We start from the raw sequence: 19,188 nt of genomic DNA, 5'->3' as shown, positions 1-19,188 counted from the left end.
CAGGCTATTTTTTTTTAAGCCTGCACCCCTAAAACCTAATTCTGCACTTTTTTTCGACACCTATTAAATGGTGAAAAATGATCCCTGTTTTTTCAAAAATGACCCTTGACCCCAATTAAGGAAAAAAACATGAATTTTCGGGAAATATGCCAGGGACCCCCCTAAAGATGTCCAGACATGGGGGATCACTATGGGTAACCCCGTTTTTGCCTGCAAAAGAAAGTCGGGTTTCAGCCCACGTGGGAACTGTCAGTTGCCGGAGCCAATCAGCGGGCGCTCTACAGTGAGCGCTGCTGCTGATTGGCTGATGGGACTGCAATGCCCCGTGAAGTGCCGGCAGCGACCATTCGGGAGCTATCTGTATGTGTGACAACACACATACAGATAGCTTGTAGTGTGGATCGGGTAACTCTTTTTTTTTGTTTTTTAATCCCATGGATTACTGCGTAGACCAGCGCTGGATGTAGGCGAGTATGAAATCTTCCTTACAGGGCAAAATTTGAAGGATCACTACTGGACAAGGGGACAGAAACTTCTGGTATAGGTAAGTATGTGTGAATGGGTAGGTGTATGTAATAAACTTATACTGGGCACGGTGTGTGTGTTTTGTCTTTTTTTAACTATTTATTTTACAGTGAAATTACAGGTGCCACAAGTCTGCTGGCACTTGTAGTTCCACAAGTGCAAAATGGCAGGCATGCTGGCACTTGTAGTTCCACTGTAAAGTACAATAGTTTTACATTATTTGGCCCCCCTATTACCCCCATACCCACCAAGCAAGGGGTATGGGGAAGAGCCCCAGGCTTCAGCGAAAGCCTGTGGTGCTCGGGAGAGGGGGGACCCTTTTTTGGGGGGTCCCCGACTCCCCCAAGATCACCGGCTTGCGCTGACCGACTTGGGGTCTAATGCTTTGGACCTGGAGCCCCGGTGATTGGGTCTCCGGGCTGTGGCATTACACCCCGGTCGGTTGGGTCTGGTGCTGGTCTTAAATATAGGGGGTACCCCACGTCGTTTTTGCCCCCTATATTTAAAACCAGCACTAGTCCCTGCAGCCTGGTGTTGGTTTCTAAAATACGGTGGAACCCTACACATTTTGTTCCCCGTATTTTTAGAAACCACCACTGGCTGGCAAGCATGGGGCTGGTTTGACTTTTGGGGGGGGACCTTATGTCATTTTTTTTCTAAATTTTTACACTTTTTTACAGGTTAACAAAAACGGGAATTTTCTGGAAATATTCTAGACATGGGGGATCACTATGGGTACCCCCATTTTTAACTCCTGAAGGAAGTCGGGCTTTCTAATAGCCGCGGCAAGTGCATAAATGCGACTTTGAAGAAAGTGGTGCAGAAGAGCATTTAGAAATTTTTTTTGGGGAAAAATAACTATGCCCAGCAAATTTGGGGTACTTGAAAATGGGGGTCAGCATATTTTAAAGTTGCTAAACAGACTTGAAAAAATTGTGAAAAACCCACTTGCGCAAGGAGCTGCAATGAAAAAAACGCCTGGGGCATACTTGGGAACCCACCCAGAGTCAAGTTCGCTATTTTTTAACTTTGTTCCCCAACATTTTTATTTTTGGCCCCCAAATTCAAAGTGCATTTTTTGGGGTGTCCCGATTTTTTTATTTTTTTTGACACAGATCGTTTCAAGGGGTCATTCTGAAGGGTGCAGGCTATTTTTTTTAAGCCTGCACCCCTAAACTCCAATTCTGCACTTTTTTTCGACACCTAATCAATGGTGAAAACTTATCCCTGTTTTTTATCTTCGACTTTTCAAAACTGCGATAAGTCTTTTACACCTTATTCAATATCAAAGTAAAACCTCCGATAATGATGTCATAGCTCCGATATTAACGCAAAAACGGACTTATCGCTCCCATATTGAATACCCCTGTATGTGAAATGAGATAAGGTACCAGCCAATCAGCTCCTAACTGCCATGTCACAGGCTGTGTTTGAAAAATGACAGTTGGGAGCTGATTGGCTGGTACCTTATCTCCTTTCACTTTGTCTCCTAACACTGCTTAGTAAATAGACCCCTTAATCAGTTAGTGCTGACATTACATCAAATTGCTTTCTCCACAACGTATTTATTACAGAGAGTTATTATTCCATACAACTGGTGGAATCTTAAAAGGATAAGAGCATTGAGAGTAAGTTTAAGAAATATAATAAGAGTGTAAATCACTCACATATAGGAATAACAATCTGACCAAATAATGGCAGCTTCACATTTTCTGGCTATGGCTTGATGTAATAACTGAAAAGAAACACTAGCGATATAAGTGGCAGATGGGTGGATTGGAGCATAGATGTATGCTGCAGGGAACCAGACAACAAGAGTGTGATTCTTAGGGGCCTGCTTCTCAGATGTCAATATAGTGAAACAGCAACGTGAGTGGAAAGGCAATGTATAATTCCATATCAACATGTATTTTACAAGGAGGAAAAGAGGAAGTGTAGGAATCCTTCAGTCCTACCATATATACGCATCAGAAATAACACTAAATCCGCCCCTTACTAATATTGTGTAGGTTCCCTTTGTGCCACCAAAAGAGCTCAGACACATTGAGGCATGGACTCCACAAGACCTCTGAAGGTTTCATGTGGTATCTAGCACCTAGACGTTAAGAGCAGATCCTTTAAGTCCTGTGCGTTTCGAGATGAAGTATACATGGCTTTGATTTTTATTTCCAGCACATCCTGCAGATGCTAGATCGGATTCAGACCTAGGGAATTTGGAAGCCAAGTCAATACCTTGAACTCTGTCATGTTCCTCAGACCATTCCTGAACAATTTTTGCAGTGTGGCAGGGTGCACTATCCTGCTGAAAAAGGCCACTGCCATAATGGAATACCATTACCACCAACTTAAACATTTTTTGCAGTTCAAGTGGCATGTATTAAAGTAACATTCGCAGGAATACCAGTACCCAAGGTTTCGGAGCATCACATTGCCGCCACCAGCTTGAGTTTTTCCCACCCACACTCGGCCATCCACATTATGTAAAAGAAAACGTGATTCATCAGACCAGGCTACATTCTTCCATTGCTCCTCAGTCCAGTTCTGATGATCACGTGCCTATTTGGGGCACATTCAGCGGTGGACAGGGGTCAGCATGGGTATTTTGAACCATATGCAGAAAGTTTTGGTAGAAATGAATCACTGTATACCAGGAACACCCCCAAGAACTGATGTTTTGGAGATGCTCTGACCCAGTCGTCTAGCCATCACGGTTTGGCTCTTTTTCTAAGTCGGTCAGATCCTTACGTGTTCACTTGCTGCCTAATATATCCTAACCATTGACAGGTGCCATTGTAACGAGATAATCAATGTTATTCACTTCACCTATCAGTGGTTTTAATGATATGGCTGATGGGTGTATAGCTATATTGTAAGCCAGACATGGAATAATTGCTGCTGTTTACTAATAAAATTGCAGAGGTTCAATTTACGAATATTAGCAGTTAGTTACTTATATAGCACTCCCATATTACACAGCGTTTACAGAGAATAGATCAGTCATTCACATCAGTCTCTCCCCTCAGTGGAAAATACAATCTATATTCTCTATCACATCTACACACATACACACTATGTTATTTTTTTGACAGTAGCCAATTAACCTACCGGTTTTATTTTGAAGCTTGGGAGGAAAACACAGCTCCCTCAGGAAACCCACACAAACACAGGGAGGACATACAAACCCCATACATGTCGGCCATGACTGAGAATTTAACTAATGACCTCAGTGTTGTGAGGCAGCAATGCTAATCACTACACCAACCATACTGCATGGTTCAATACAAAGGGCTGCTGTCCACTATACAAAGTAGAAGCAGTCACTTTATTAGTTAAATAAATACTTCATATTTCAGCACTAAATATTCAGGGATATTGCTAAGACATTTCATGACCCTACAGCCTTGAGGCAATGGGTTCTAGTGAATTAGACTGCATTGCTTAACCCAGTGGTTCTCACACTCGGCCCTCAGGACCCCAAATAGTTCTGACGCAGATAGGAACGATATATCGTATAGTGTGTGAGCAAATTAACCTATAAGTATATTTTTGGAATGTGGGAGGAAACAGAGCATCCAGGGGAAACCCACGAAAGCACGGGGAGAATTTACAAACACCACACAGTTAGGGCAGTAGTGGGAATTTTGCCGAAGCTACATGCAGGGTCTGGGGGGGGGGGGGGGGGGGTGACAGCACAGCCTATGTCTGCCATCCAGGTGGGAGTCATTAGGGCCGGAGAATCCTCTTTATAGCCCTGATCAGTTGTGAACCTGGAGAAATGTGTGTAGTTTATATGTTAACTGGGAGATTTGAATAGACTCTCACCTCTGCTGCCCAGATTCATTGTCACTAAGTACAACAAGCTCCATTCGGTCGGAGTTTAGACTTTGTGTAGAAGGCCTTCTTGAGAGAGGTAGTTCAGATTCTGCAGATGGAGCAATATTAGAAGCACTAGGAGAGGTTTCTGTTGTAGGAAGCTGTAAAGTCAGACAAAGCATTAAAACGGTGCTCTAATAGTTACAATATGGCATGTTTTAACGTTATAGAATTAAACCAGCTCTCAGGGCTCCCTTTATCAACGATACTTCCAGCTGCCAGCATATTTAATTGACTGTCACAGTGGTACTAATGAATATGCTGCAGACATGTAACATTACTTACCCCACACCTGCCATGTCCAGCAATGTCCTCCGCTGTGTCACCCACAGCCTACAGCTGCCAGCCCTGGCCTGTTGTGTAATGCGCATGGGCATGGTGATTCCACCTGGCAGGAACTCAGCAAATCCTGGAAGGCTTAGCTGAAGCAAGAAAGGCTACTACTGGAACTCAATTGCAGGCTATGGCGACTGTACTGCTAACGCCATCTACAGATCCCTCAATGTATAAAATAGTAATTTAGTTGAACTATTTGGTTGGCTTACATTAGCAATCGAAAAAAAATAAGATTTTAAGTTTTTTTTCCCCCCAATTTCACGATCCTCCAATCCTATATATATAGTTTTCAGTGATTTGCAGATAATTTTCAGCAAATAACAGATCTGCCAATAGTGAAAGGTTTCCTTTTACTAGTAATAGTCAGTAAATCGGCTGATCGTTACCATTCACTAGCAATCTACAGCCCCGATTGGTGAAATCCAACATGTTGAACAATCTGATTTACAGATCACTTTTTGGTCAGAATCGGCAATCAGTGAACCCCATACATTGCAGATATTTTTGCACAATCATATGCAAAACTGAGAATTGCCCCAAATGACTGCTGAAGTATGGGCCCCATTAGGTGTCTCTTCCTGAACACAAGCAGCAGCCATTTCTTTCGGGTGTGGATTAACAGATAGACAGTAAAAAGATACGACACTAGATGTTACACAGTCAATAGGTCGACTGGGACAAAAGGTCGTCACACTAAAGGAGGACATGTAAGAAGATCGACATGTACAAATGGTCGACATGGTGAAAATGTTGACACAAAAATGGTCGACACATGATTTTTTTTGTTTAGACCTAATCTTCACCATAACCCTCACCTTGGTGTCTGTCCCTAACTGTCCCTTCAAGAGCCTAATGGTGCGTACATGCGGTACAACCTGCACAAACAACATCGCTGATAGATTTACCTACAACTTTCTGTAGTGCAGGGCAAACAATTTTGGGTGTACACACTGATAGATATTTCTGTGAAGTTAATTTTTAACATGCAAATAGTGTTGAAATTGTCCAAGTTGGCCTGCATGTACAGACAACCATAGATATCGTTATCGTCTATCCGGGAACGCACATAGTTAGTCATTCGTTGATAGTTTGCTGCATAAAAATTAAAGATATGAACGATTTATCGTTGATCGATATCATGTATATAATTCGTACCGTGTGTACACACCATTACCCTAACCCTCCTGGAAGTGCCTAACACTCCCTCCTGGTGTTTAACTCTAAAGGTGCGTACACAAGGAACGATATCTATGAACGATAACGTTCAACCATAGGGCCTGATTCAGACCCGCTCGCAAGCGGGTCGACGGACCCCCACTGCGCATGCACCGCCTCCGGCGTGCGCATGCCCATATCCCGGCCAGCGATGGCTGCTCCGTTGCTACGGGTCTCGCTACAAGACGGGGCGGCTGTCTATGTAGATTGTCAGCTCGCCCCGTTTTGTAGGCGGGGAGGGGCGGGTGGCTGCAAAAACCCAGGCATTCCCTTAGAAACGCCTGGCGTTTGTGGGCGGCCCTACTGACATCACTAGTGATGTCAGTAGTGGAATTCCTGCTCTATGAGAGCAGGAATTCCACTCGGGCTTGCGAGAGCTGAGACCCTACCACAGGGTCTCCTCGCAAGCCTGATAGTCGTGATAATCGCGACAGCTCCAGGCCACTCGCAAAAGCTTTGGGTGGTCACCCACAGCTTAGCGAGCGGCCTTATGAAAAAAAAAAACCAGCCTGATTCAGAGCGAGTGCTCGCCAGCAGCGAGCGGCTCTGAATCGGGCCCATAGATTGTTCATATCGTTCATTTTTATGCAGTGAACGACTAACAATGCGCTTTCCCGCATAAATGATAACTAGATCTATGATCGTCCATACATGCAGGCCAACTAAAACGATATTGTCAACTTTGCCTGTTCAGAGATGTCGCAGGATGACTTCACTGAAAGACATCTTTCAAGTCCTTGGTGGTACAGATCGTACCGTGTGTATGCAGCTTAACCGTCGGGGTAAGTGTCTAACCCTAACCCACAAAAAAGAAATCACGTGTCAACCATTTGTACCTGTCAACCTTCAGTGTTTCGACCTTTGTCCCAGTCGACCTATTGACTGTCTAACATCTGGTGTCTATCTAGACACTGTCAAACTTTTAACTGTCTATCTATAGTCCGGCACCCATTTCTTTCATCTACTTGTGGCACATCGAGCATTAATGTTGAAGGAATGGACAAGAATCTTTGCAAACAAACCCACTAAACCAGTGAGTAACACCGCACATTTCTATCCAGAATGCTGTATATTTTTAACTCCTAGAGATACCAAGGTTCTGTAGTAATAGTGGTCATACAGGAGGTGCATTTGGAGGCACTAATTAGCATGCTTTATTTGTATGTAAATATGCACATTTACATGCAAATAGAAAACAAGTAAAAAAAACAGGCTTAGAACAAATCAATATGTAAAAAGACCTCTTTAAAGTTTGTTGCCAAATTTCATTATTTATTTTTTTTTAAATCTCCCTTCTCATACAGAAAACTTTTTTCCTAGCTCACTAACATACTACGCTACTGTGCTAGAAGAAAAGTACCAAAATACCATAAGAAAACTTGAGCTGCGCAGTGTGACACATCACAGCTGTTATTGGAACCAGTCTAATGGCACTATGTCAGAAAGACAGCTTTAGGAGTGTATGCCAACTTTGTCATTTAGACTTGGTGACAATGGATACAGGAACTACTACAGTACATAGCGGATACCAATTTTAAATTGTATGATTTCTATTTTTCTTGATAAATCAAAATGTTACCTCATCATAGGCAGGACTGACAGATGGCAATTTACTGGACCCATTGTCCACGTTATTCTGAGCTTGGATTGCATATTTAATGTGTTTCTCCAGTCTCTTTATATTTATCTGTCAGAAAAATCATAAAGAAAAATCAACAAAAAGCAGATCAGAACGGCATAAATAATTTGTACTACAACTGAAGCACTATACACAAGATGCGGTTTTGTTTTTGCTCATTCTACGGTTTATTTTTAGTAGTATGGAAAGTCTCAACTAGTTACTATAACAATGCATCATTTTGATTTATGACCGTGCTGTCCCGTTGACATGAATTACTACATTGTGAAGAAGGAGCATTGATGTTTTCTGCATATTTTACCTATTTTCAAGGTGGGGGAGGGAGGGAGCAGAGAGAGTGAGTGGGGGAGGGTGGAGACAGATTGAAAATAAATAAAAGCCGGTCAATGCCTGGTAACTAATTCGGAAAAGTTCCACTCCGACTTAGGGACAAATCATATTCTACAGAAGTCGTCTCCCCGCCCACTGAGTGATCTGCCTAACTGGGTCATACAACTTAAGGTGCCCACACACATAGTGATGTGATCTCAATCACACGATGTGTATGATTTCCCCCTGAACTCTCCCGGGGAGCTCCCTGGCAGTCCTGCACACGATTTGGTGTGAAAAAGCTGCCAATGTGACACACAATCTATCGTGCTTCCTAACTACTCCAGTGCATCCTGACTTGCAGGGCCGGATTAAAGGGGGGGCGACAGGGGCAATCGTCCCTGGGCCCCCACACCTGAAGGGCCCCCACACCCAGCCATTGGGGTTAAAGTGAACCGGAGGAGACGGAACCCCAATGCCGCACGGAGACACCAGGCGCCTGCTGAGATTGTAACCAGCGTGCGCCCGGCTCCCTCCCCGCAGCGGCAGACAGAGCCGGAGACTAGAGCTCACTCGTGAGCTCCGGCTTCCGGCTCAGGGAGTGAACTATGTGAGAGACGTCATGCGTCTCTCCCATAGTGCAGAGGAGCAGCCCCAGCCGAGCGGATCGGAAGGCACGGGGTTTAAGGTAAGTATGATTTTTTTTTTTCTCTTTAGCGCAAGCGGCTTTTCCACTGCTGGGGGGGACACATTACTTGGGGGGGACATTACTACTGGGGGCATTACTCGGGGAGGGGCATAACTACAGGGGACATTACTCCGGGGGGGGGGCATTACTACTGGTGCCACTACCACAGGGGGCACAACTACTGAGGGCATTACTATTGGGCACACACAGGGGGCATGACTACTGGGGGCACAACTACAGGGGTATTACTACTGGGGGTATTTATACAGGGGGCATTACTATTGGGAACACTACTACTGGGGGTATAACTACAGGGGGCATTGCATAGGGGGCACTGCATAAGGGGCAACACTCCTGGGGGCACTACTACTGGGTACACTGCATAAAGCGCACGTAATAGGGGTCCCCACATGTTTGTTGCCCAGACCTTAATCCGGCCCTGCTGACTTGAGATTGTCAGATCTGCCCTACAGCACGGCAGATCTGAAGATGCGATGTACGAACTGCGGGGACGGGCGTCACATCGTGAGTGGGACTCACGATTTGGCCATATTTTACACGATCTGTCGTTCCAATGCGTCGGAATCGGCCAGATCGGGTAAAATATCGCTATGTGTGTGGGCAGCTTAAGTGAAACATTTAGCAGTGAACGACTTAAATTAGACAGGCTTCTTTCTTAGAGAATTATAATGAAAGCTATAAAAAAACCCCCAGCTTTTAAGAGGTCAGATATCTTTATATTACAAACGACTGACATATCTTGGATCACAAGATATGTATAGTGTATAATACATGCACTGGCTGTCATTTTGCAAAAAAATATTCCCAATAAAATTCTGTTATCTGCAAAATATTCATAAATAAAGATAGGTACTTTGCATACAGTGGGCTGTATTCAATTAGATGCGAAAAGCCATTTTCCGCGGAAAAGTATCGAGGATCGGGGCTTTTCACGTGGGCGGAACTCATCTCCAAATTCAATTCCAGACGGTTTTCACCTACGCGGAAAGTCAATGCAATGTAATAGGTGAAAAAGATTTGCCTAAGAATGTCAGGAGAAAAGAAGTGCAACATTTTTATTTTGGGGTGCAAACGTGGAGAAACCTCAGAACAGCCCCCCCAAAAAAGCAGGGAAAAAACTTAACACCCCAAAAAATACTTTCATTTTGGGGGCAAAAAGTACAAAGTGGGGGGACAAGCATAAAAACTAGCTAAATAGCCTTCTTAGGGGTATACAAGGATGGGTCAGATGTTTTTGGGATTGCAGGTGCATGCAACAAGTGTGTTTTTTAAAACTTCACTTTAGAGAAATAAAAAGATGCTAGCACCCATGTCAAAGTACCCCAAATTTGACTGGACTACTTATTTTCAACAAAAAATACTGCTTAATGCCATTCTTCACCACTTTTACAAGGACGCTAATAACAAGGATTTTAAAGAACTTCAGTACTCAAAATAGTTTTATTAGGGCTATTGGAACACTTCTACATTTATCCCCAATGTTAGTGCATCTTTTTGGGGGGGGTTCAGACTGATTTCCCCTATTCATATAGTACTTTCCGCCTGTTCTGCATTCGCCGCTTACCATTTTCACCTGGTTTGTAATTGAATAGGGCAAAAAGCGGGGACGCGCACAATAAGCTTTCGCGTCCAAAAAACGCGATGTAGGCGAAAAGTCGGGTAGGCAGAACTTTTTTGCAGCCTGAGGAAGTGTTGTTCCTTATTTGGAGCCCCAGTATCTCTAAAAGCAGTGAAAGTTAAAAAAATTAAATAATGAAAAATAAAAAAAAATCCAAAAATGATAACACTGCAACCAAACCCAGAGAATAATGAACACAAGGTATAAGTCTTTTCAATTGAATGGAAATAACAGTGTTGCCCAGTAGATGATAAACCTCTCTCTGCCAGTTCAAAAATACCATCTTCTCTTTCTTTGATCTCTATGGTTTACACAAAAGCATCTCAAGAACTAAAGTCAACCAAACCACAACAACAACATTAACAGTTCATGTAAACTAAATACAAATCTGTAGTGGCTTGTTTCACAAACCAGAAGGGCTGAAAAGGTGATTTAAATGACACACACCCTGATGATAATGTATTTATTCAGAGTAAAAGTAACCATACAAACTGCCCAACTCTTTCTTGGTTCTCCAGGGATCAAAGAGAATACAAATGTTCTAGGAGATTTCAACATATGGTTCACATCTTGCAAATGTAACCTCACTCTCCCTTGGGGGCTGAGCAATAGGGAAAAGGAAAGATGAAACTACAGACTGAAACGAAACTCATACTACCATATGGGCTGAGCTTAACAAAACAAGGCTGCCTGTTCAGAAACCTGTCTAGATGAACATTTGCTACAAGGAAGATTTTTTCCATTTGACACACCTAGGAAGATTTGCCGATTACAAATGTATGATAAACAATAGGTAAAATAGCATAACCATATGTGGATAGTATATCAATCCTAGTTCACAGTAACCGGTCCATCAAGCATCTCAAGACTGAAAACGGTAGATTTTGATTTTATAAAATTTAAACAGTTGATGTTTGAGCCAGGTTGGGTATGGGATGCCGGTGCTCGGGGTCTCGGTGGTCACAATCCCGACGCCGGCATTTCAACAGGGCTAGGTCGGGTAAGTATCCTAGCTATACCTCTCCCCCCCTAGTGCCTAAACCAAACCCCCCCCCCCAATGCCTAACCCTAACCTTCCCCCCCAGTGACTAACCTTTCCCCCTTAGTGCCTAACCCTAACGCCAGTAATTACCGTTGGGAAGCCGGCGCCGGTATTGACTAGTGCTGGTATTGTAACTGCATCCCGTTAGAACCAATTAGTTTTAAAATAATTTTTCGGTGGTTTCTGGGTTGGTTTAAATTAAATATTATTTTACTTTCCTGTTGCTCCATTCCTCTTATCAGTCTCTCTTGTACCTCTTGTCACTGATATAGTGCGAATGTTACATAATGTGAAAGCACATTCATACAGTAGTAAGTTATGTTCAAACTTCTATTGCAGTGAGGTGTTCTGTACTGTACTCTATAACATCTCTTCGTCTCTCCTGCCTGTGGAATGGAAATGCTGTACAATACCAGAACACACAGAGGAGCATGATGTATACCCTGATGCACAGGATACCTTTACTTTTATGTACAGTATGTCTATAATCTTATTTTATTAATAAATAATTTGATACCACCTTACAAATATGTCCTCATACATCTAGCCTCAATACGCCATGGGGCTAATTGCACCGAGTGTCTTTTTTGCTCTAAGTGTTGTCTGCCGCAATGCGATGCGAGAATGACGCACCACAAGACTTACTGATTAATTTGATATGCGACACTTGTATATGATATTACATAAACACGAAGCACAACGGAACTTGGCGTGGAAATAAGCCGCGTCCACTCCATTGTAGAACTTTATATACAGATTGAGGCTCAGTTGCACACAGATATACAAGTGTCGCATATCAAATTAATCAGTGCATTATTGTGGTGCATCCTAGTCGCATCGCATTGTGACGCTTGGCGCAAGCAGAGTCGCCCACGACTGGGCACGCAGAGAGGGGTTATTTGGCTCAACTGCAGCAAAAATATGAGAACATATCTGTAGAACGGTTTGAGGAAATTGAGAGGACGACTACCTATTGTGTTATCCCACATTTGTTATTGACAGATACAAATAGACGTATTGCATGTGCCCAGATTGTTTTAGTCCATACATAGGAATTTGGTTGGGATACCCCCTTATCGGGCAGCTCACAACACTTTTGAAATAATCATTTGTTTCTATACAATCTTTCATAGTAGTCAACAAAATAAATAGGTTCTGGATTTCCATATAATTCATCTTGTAGTAGCACTTATTTGATACTAGTTGTTGCCCGTGGCTTTGCCCACAATGACATCGCTTCTGCCAACATTTTTTTATTTGAGGTGTTCTAGTTGTATTACTTTGCATAGGGGCCCTGTCACAGGAGTGGCCCACGTGACCAGCAGCACCTTCACCCACCACTCACACCAATGTCACTGTGTGCCCTGTGCACAGACTGCTATGTTGCCTATCCTATTCACCCACCACTCACACCAATGTCACTGTGTGCCCTGTGCACAGACTGCTATGTAGCCTATCCTATTCACCCACCACTCACACCAATGTCACTGTGTGCCCTGTGCACAGACTGCTATGTAACCTATCCTATTCATCCACCACTCATCCCAATGTCACTGTGTGCAATGTGCACAGACTGCTATGTAACCTATCCTATTCACCCACCACTCATCCCAATGTCACTGTGTGCCCTGTGCACAGACTGCTATGTAACCTATCCTATTCATCCACCACTCATCCCAATGTCACTGTGTGCCCTGTGCACAGACTGCTATGTAGCCTATCCTATTCACCCACCACTCACACCAATGTCACTGTGTGCAATGTGCACAGACTGCTATGTAACCTATCCTATTCATCCACCACTCACACCAATGTCACTGTGTGCCCTGTGCACAGACTGCTATGTAGCCTATCCTATTCACCCACCACTCACACCAATGTCACTGTGTGCAATGTGCATAGACTGCTATGTAGCCTATCCTATTCACCCACCACTCACACCAATGTCACTGTGTGCAATGTGCACAGACTGCTATGTAGCCTATCCTATTCACCCACCACTCACACCAATGTCACTGTGTGCAATGTGCATAGACTGCTATGTAGCCTATCCTATTCACCCACCACTCACACCAATGTCCCTGTGTGCCCTGTGCACAGACTGCTATGTAGCCTATCCTATTCACCCACCACTCACACCAATGTCCCTGTGTGCCCTGTGCACAAACTGCTATGTAGCCTATCCTATTCACCCACCACTCACACCAATGTCACTGTGTGCAATGTGCATAGACTGCTATGTAGCCTATCCTATTCACCCACAACTCACACCAATGTCACTGTGTGCCCTGTGCACAGACTGCTATGTAGCCTATCCTATTCACCCACCACTCACACCAATGTCCCTGTGTGCCCTGTGCACAAACTGCTATGTAGCCTATCCTATTCACCCACCACTCACACCAATGTCACTGTGTGCAATGTGCATAGACTGCTATGTAGCCTATCCTATTCACCCACAACTCACACCAATGTCACTGTGTGCCCTGTGCACAGACTGCTATGTAGCCTATCCTATTCACCCACCACTCACACCAATGTCCCTGTGTGCCCTGTGCACAAACTGCTATGTAGCCTATCCTATTCACCCACCACTCACACCAATGTCACTGTGTGCAATGTGCACAGACTGCTATGTAGCCTATCCTTCTCAAATGAACGCTGGCCCAAAGAACCTCTCCCCTCACCCCTTACCGACTGTGCACATGGTGCCACACCTATCTCTTGCATTGATGTTGTTAAATTTTGTTTTTGTTATTGCTCAGCTTTAACTTGACGGATTGAGATGAAACAAAGATGCATGTAAATTTCTAGGAGATTCTACTACAAAATGATGCAGTAGTATTTGTGCCAACTTGGAACAGACAGACACAATGTTCTTATTAGTATAGATACAGTAGGTCCCAAGCTCAGACTGGTAGTTGCCTGCTAAACAAAACACAAGTGATACACTGCAGAAATGTCCTGATCTCTCTGTTCATCATCTGGTGTTGGAAGAAAACTAGAAAGCCCCCACCCCTTCCCAGCCCACTGTCTTTTCATCCGTGGTGACTAATGCCCACTCATTATGAAGTGCTTCCAAATTTCTCTGCATATGTACAGATAAATAGGATGTCTGAATGTGCAATCATCACTTTTGAAAAGGGGAAAACTTCTCATTCAGTAATACTTGTGCCTCATTTCCAGCATGTACTACCTCATACAGAGCCTGCTTTAGAGGAGGTGCACACTATCTACATGCAATGCTGATGTTCATGTAGCTGAGCAATTACTTGCTACTGCGCATGTGCAAAATATTCTGAAAATTGCACATGAGATACCCGGAGCGTACGCACAAATGCACTGTTACGTATGGGACCGATGGTATCAGAACTGGCGAGGAAAAAGCATGGGCACTCCTTAGTGGTGACCTGAAGTGAAAGCAAAAAGAGACCGTCTTGGGCGTGTTGCGGGGGGGTCAGTAAAAGCAGATGATTTCTCAGACACAGAGCCGCAGAGGCCATGTTCAAACAGATACACTCCATCTGCTATAGGGATGGTGCACCTATGGTGGAGTGGCAAGGATTGCCGGCAGTGATTCAACATCCAGAAACGCTGTAAGTGGGCATCTCAGTGCTTGCCCACTCAGGTGCACGCTAGTACATGAGGAGCAGGCTGAAACCAGCATTTACATATTATCGCCACCGCAGCTAAGTTAATGTGTAAATAATTTTTAAAAAAACCTCATACCAACAGTCAAGCTAATGATTTTTTGTGTTGTCGTGAAACCAAAGGCACACCAGCAAGTCTACAAGCAGATGGCTGGGAAAAAAAAAAAGTCAAGCTTTTGTAACATCCAAACCTCAACCAGAAGGTACCATAAGAGAGCCGTGTCATCTTATTGTTGAAGGTGGTTCTAAAACTGCAGAATGAGAAGCATTATTTTTGTTGGTCTAGATCTTATACTGTATATAAGAAATGGTGCAAATTCCAGGATGGTGCGTGATCAGGTGAAGTAAGGAAAATCGTGGGACAATTTGCAATTGACAAGGGTGGTTCAACTTGTCTGAACATGCAAAATGTCTGCATATTGTGAACTATGAAAATACTCTTAACAGTGAACTAAAATTCCGCAAATAGTGTCTGGCTAAATGCTGTGCTGAAAGTGTGGGAAATGATCATGTAAAATAAATCAGTAAATTAGCCTATTGAAATACTTTCAGAAATTCCCAGGAAAAATATGAAATCAGTTAAAGCAACATGGTGTCTAACACCATTATTTTTTACAGAGCCATTTCATTTTTGTGGGTAAATGTAATAGCCTGCACGTTGCAGGCATTCGCAAGTTCTCAGCGAGTCTGTCTGATGTTTTAAAAGGGCAACCTGTATTTTGTCTTTTAAATGATTGTCCCTTTAAAACATCGGGCAGACTCGCCGGGTAATGGTGGATACCTGCATTAAGCAGGCTATTACATTTACCTTTCAGTTTCACTTGAGTGGACCTAGGGGTAGGTTTACAAAAGGTCAATTTAGATAGATTTTAAAATCGATCAATATTGATGGGCTTTCCGACTGCAAAATTTGCATATTTATCATTCGTAGGGTTTCAAACCCTACGGATGATAAATATGCAGATTTTGCAGTCAGAAAACCCGTTGATGTTGATCGATTTTAAAATTATCTAAATCAACCTTTTGTAAATCTACCCCTAGGTCCACTGCCTGATGAATCGACCTTTTGTAAATTTACCCCTATTGATCGATTTTAAATCTATTTAAAATCAACTTTGGTAAAATTAACCCTTACTCTCTAAAAAAGAATAAGGCAATAATTTTGGCAGTTAGGGGAAAGAAAAAAAAAAAAGTCTATACATACAAGGTGTCTAGCAATTTTGTCAGCATGGTTTCCATTGCTCTGTATCAGGTTGACTTGTTGAGTTAAATCTTGCATTCTTTGGTCAAAAGTTTCTTTGAAGAAATTTTGCATTCGTCTTTCAATTAGACATTGAATCTAGTGAAGGAAAAAAAACATAAAACATTATTTAGTGGTGGTTTACATGGCATATATTCATTGCTATTGTATACAATTTTCAAATGTCATGTTCTGTATCTGTCAGATGGTACACCTTTTAAAACTAATTTATATGTAAAAAAAGAAAACTTAAAAAAAAAAATAAGTATGAAGGAACAAACCATACTATCCTACTGTGTGTGTGATTTTATTTTTCAACATATATTTGAATGTTTGGATCAGGTCACCTTTTTTTTTTTTTCCTCTTAGCTGTACATGTTTAATTTTTTAAGTTTCTTTGTGCAGTCCGTGTACCATTTTAGAAACCCATCTCAATTTCTTTTGTTTCATTAGAGTCTGTACACCCTATTGTTTGTTTTATAATTAAAGACAACTCTAAAGGTGCGTACACACTGAGTGATTTTACTGAGCGATTGCACGATTACGACATCGCAATCGCTCAGTAATCGTGCACTATAATGTTGGAAACGACCAGCTGGTCATTCCCGATATTGTCCATTGCCTGAAAATGCAAGCCAATTTGTCAATAACGACAGATTGGCCATGTTCAAGAATGAAGGAGGGTGCTTACACTGAACGACTGATCGTTCAGTGTAGGCACTACAGGGGAACAGGAAAGACGGTATGATTACGATGTCATAATCGTACTGTCTTTCCTGATCGCCCAAGTGTGTACACAACTTAAGGGGGAATTAAATTCCCTGACATCCGTGCTAACTGCCTGATTCAGAGATGGAAGCAATGCCAATCTTTACGCAGTTGAGCCATTATCGGTGATCTGCGCATACGCCTGAAGCTGCGTATCCATTAGGCGATTAAACAGGCCGATTGAACGATAACAACATTTTTATCGTTCAATTGCTTGTTAATTGCCCGCAAATCGGCCAAGTAAATGTCAAAAACGACCAGCGATGCGCGTGCCCGCTGGTAGTTTTTGCCATCTATCATCGCCAGTACATGCTGGCAGGGTTGCACGATTTAAATCAAATGATTAAAGTCAACAATTTAAATCAAATTATTAAATCATGATTTAGATCAAAACGTTAAACTACAACTTTTGCTTAAGGTGGGTACACACCTGACAGATATATCTGCAGATGATGGTCGTTCATACACACTGAACGGCCATCATCTGCTTGTGCCCTCGGGTCCCGGCGGCTGGTGGGCGTGTCCCACCTCCCTCCTCACGGCTGCCGCTGTGTGTGTACAGGCGGTCTGCAGACATATCTGTCCATCGGCTGTGCAGCATAGCCAATGCGATATCGCGGGTACACACTGCCCGATGGGCAGCAGATACATTGGGCGATCAATGTATCTGTCAGTGTGTACCCAGCTTTAGAAAGAGATAGACATGTCTTTTTTTTTTTTTTTTTTAGCTCAGGTGGGGAGAATAATGGATGGTGTATAGGAGATTCCCGATATCTCTTTAGTTTCACTTTTGGATTCTCATGGCTCTGCAGTTTCACTTTCACTTTTGGGATTCTCATGGCTCTTCAGTTTCATTTTTGAAGTCTGAACAAGCGCAGGACAACATCATTGCTATTATTAAGCACTTCAGAAATGTAAATTTTTCAGCAGCTAAATACAAAGAAGCAGACGGGAAAAGGCTTATACTACCAAGTGTCATACGCTGGAATACTATGGCAGACTTCATCAAGTGCAGGAATTGCAGATTGGGAAATGAAAAAGCAGCTAAGCTGGTTGCATGCTACAGAGCCTTTTCTGTTGAGTACAAATGTGAAGACATGGACAAAGACATGTACATATTTGACTCAGACTCAAACAACTGATTGGGGGGAATTCAATTGATTCCTGCCCCCATCGCGCCCGACGGAGCTATTCAATTCTTGCTCCTGTCGGGCACGATCAGCTGCCAGCGCTACATTTCAGCTCGCAGCCCCTGGGGGATGAGAGCTGAAATGTGCGAAAAGTGACATGTTTCGGCGCCCAAACATCACTTTTCGCGATCGCGCCCAGCACTTTGGTCGGGTTTAGCTGCTTTACGCGACTAAACCCGACCACTTTGGCGCGATCAGTGTGAAAATCTGGAACAATTGCATAGCGGCCCGCGATCTCCTGTCACTTTAGACGGGAGATGCGGGCTGCGAAAACAATTGAATTCTGCCCATTAAGTGAAATTCAGAGCCTAATTGTACTTCTTGATGCAACTGTTTAGTGTGTATTTATTCTATTACTGTGTTCATTTTTACTGTTCTCACTTGAAAAATTGTTCATGTATTACCAAAACATCTAAAATTAAACCGTTTACTTAAAAAAAAAAAATTGTTCTAAAAAAATCCTATTTAAATCCAAAAAATCTGATTTAAATCAAATAAATCCGATTTTTTTAAAAAAATACGATTTTTATGCAACCCTGCATGCTGGTCAACCTGAAGATCACATCAGGTTCAGGGATTATGGATGTGCCTATAACTGAACGTTCAGTGTAGGCACATCACAGACATAGAAACGACAGCATGATTACAATGTCGTAATCGTGTTCTTGTTTCAATGTCTATTAGTGGATACGCACCTTAAGTGGCACTGTGCATGAATCAAGTTTAATTTTCTCTGCTGCTCGCAGTGAGGATTTATTGGCAAAGTGATTAACAGACCGGGACAGTTTGTGGGCAGCAACGGGGGTTGGCAACTCAAAAGCCATGACCGTTTTAGGGGCGTCGCTGTCTGTGATCCTGTATGAAGTAAAAATAGCTCTGATGTCTCAGCTCCTACTCCCATTTTGCATGACCATAGAAGTCCTATAACTGACTCATTAGAGACTGATGCTGCGTCTTTGTACGTAGTCGCTTGGATTTCCAAAGCCGCTGGGTGGGCGTCTCAATACAAATCTCGGCAGCTGCAACATTTACATATTTTTGCACAGACGCAACATACAAATTTGCAGCAGCATC

The 19,188-nt window shown here is 42.9% G+C and overlaps 1 protein-coding gene across 1 annotated transcript in view; it reads right to left on the bottom strand.

Annotated features, from left to right (window-relative positions):
* The window catches only part of ATF7IP2 (activating transcription factor 7 interacting protein 2), a 132,953-nt gene that overhangs the window by 23,597 nt on the left and 90,168 nt on the right, over positions 1-19,188 (bottom strand). Inside the window, exons 4-6 of the mRNA XM_088466764.1 lie at positions 16,121-16,255; positions 7,529-7,636; positions 4,348-4,499 (exon numbers count right to left, since the gene is read on the bottom strand). Coding sequence (XP_088322890.1) covers positions 4,348-4,499; positions 7,529-7,636; positions 16,121-16,255 — 395 coding nt within the window. The remainder of the gene's footprint in view (positions 1-4,347; positions 4,500-7,528; positions 7,637-16,120; positions 16,256-19,188) is intronic.

The sequence above is a fragment of the Taudactylus pleione genome, unplaced genomic scaffold (genome assembly GCF_031769625.1).
Source record: "Taudactylus pleione unplaced genomic scaffold, aTauple2 ptg000066l, whole genome shotgun sequence".
NCBI classification, from domain to species: Eukaryota; Metazoa; Chordata; class Amphibia; order Anura; family Myobatrachidae; genus Taudactylus; species Taudactylus pleione.
The sequence above is the reverse complement of the archived record's forward strand: the minus strand, read 5'-3'. Positions and strand labels throughout refer to the sequence as shown.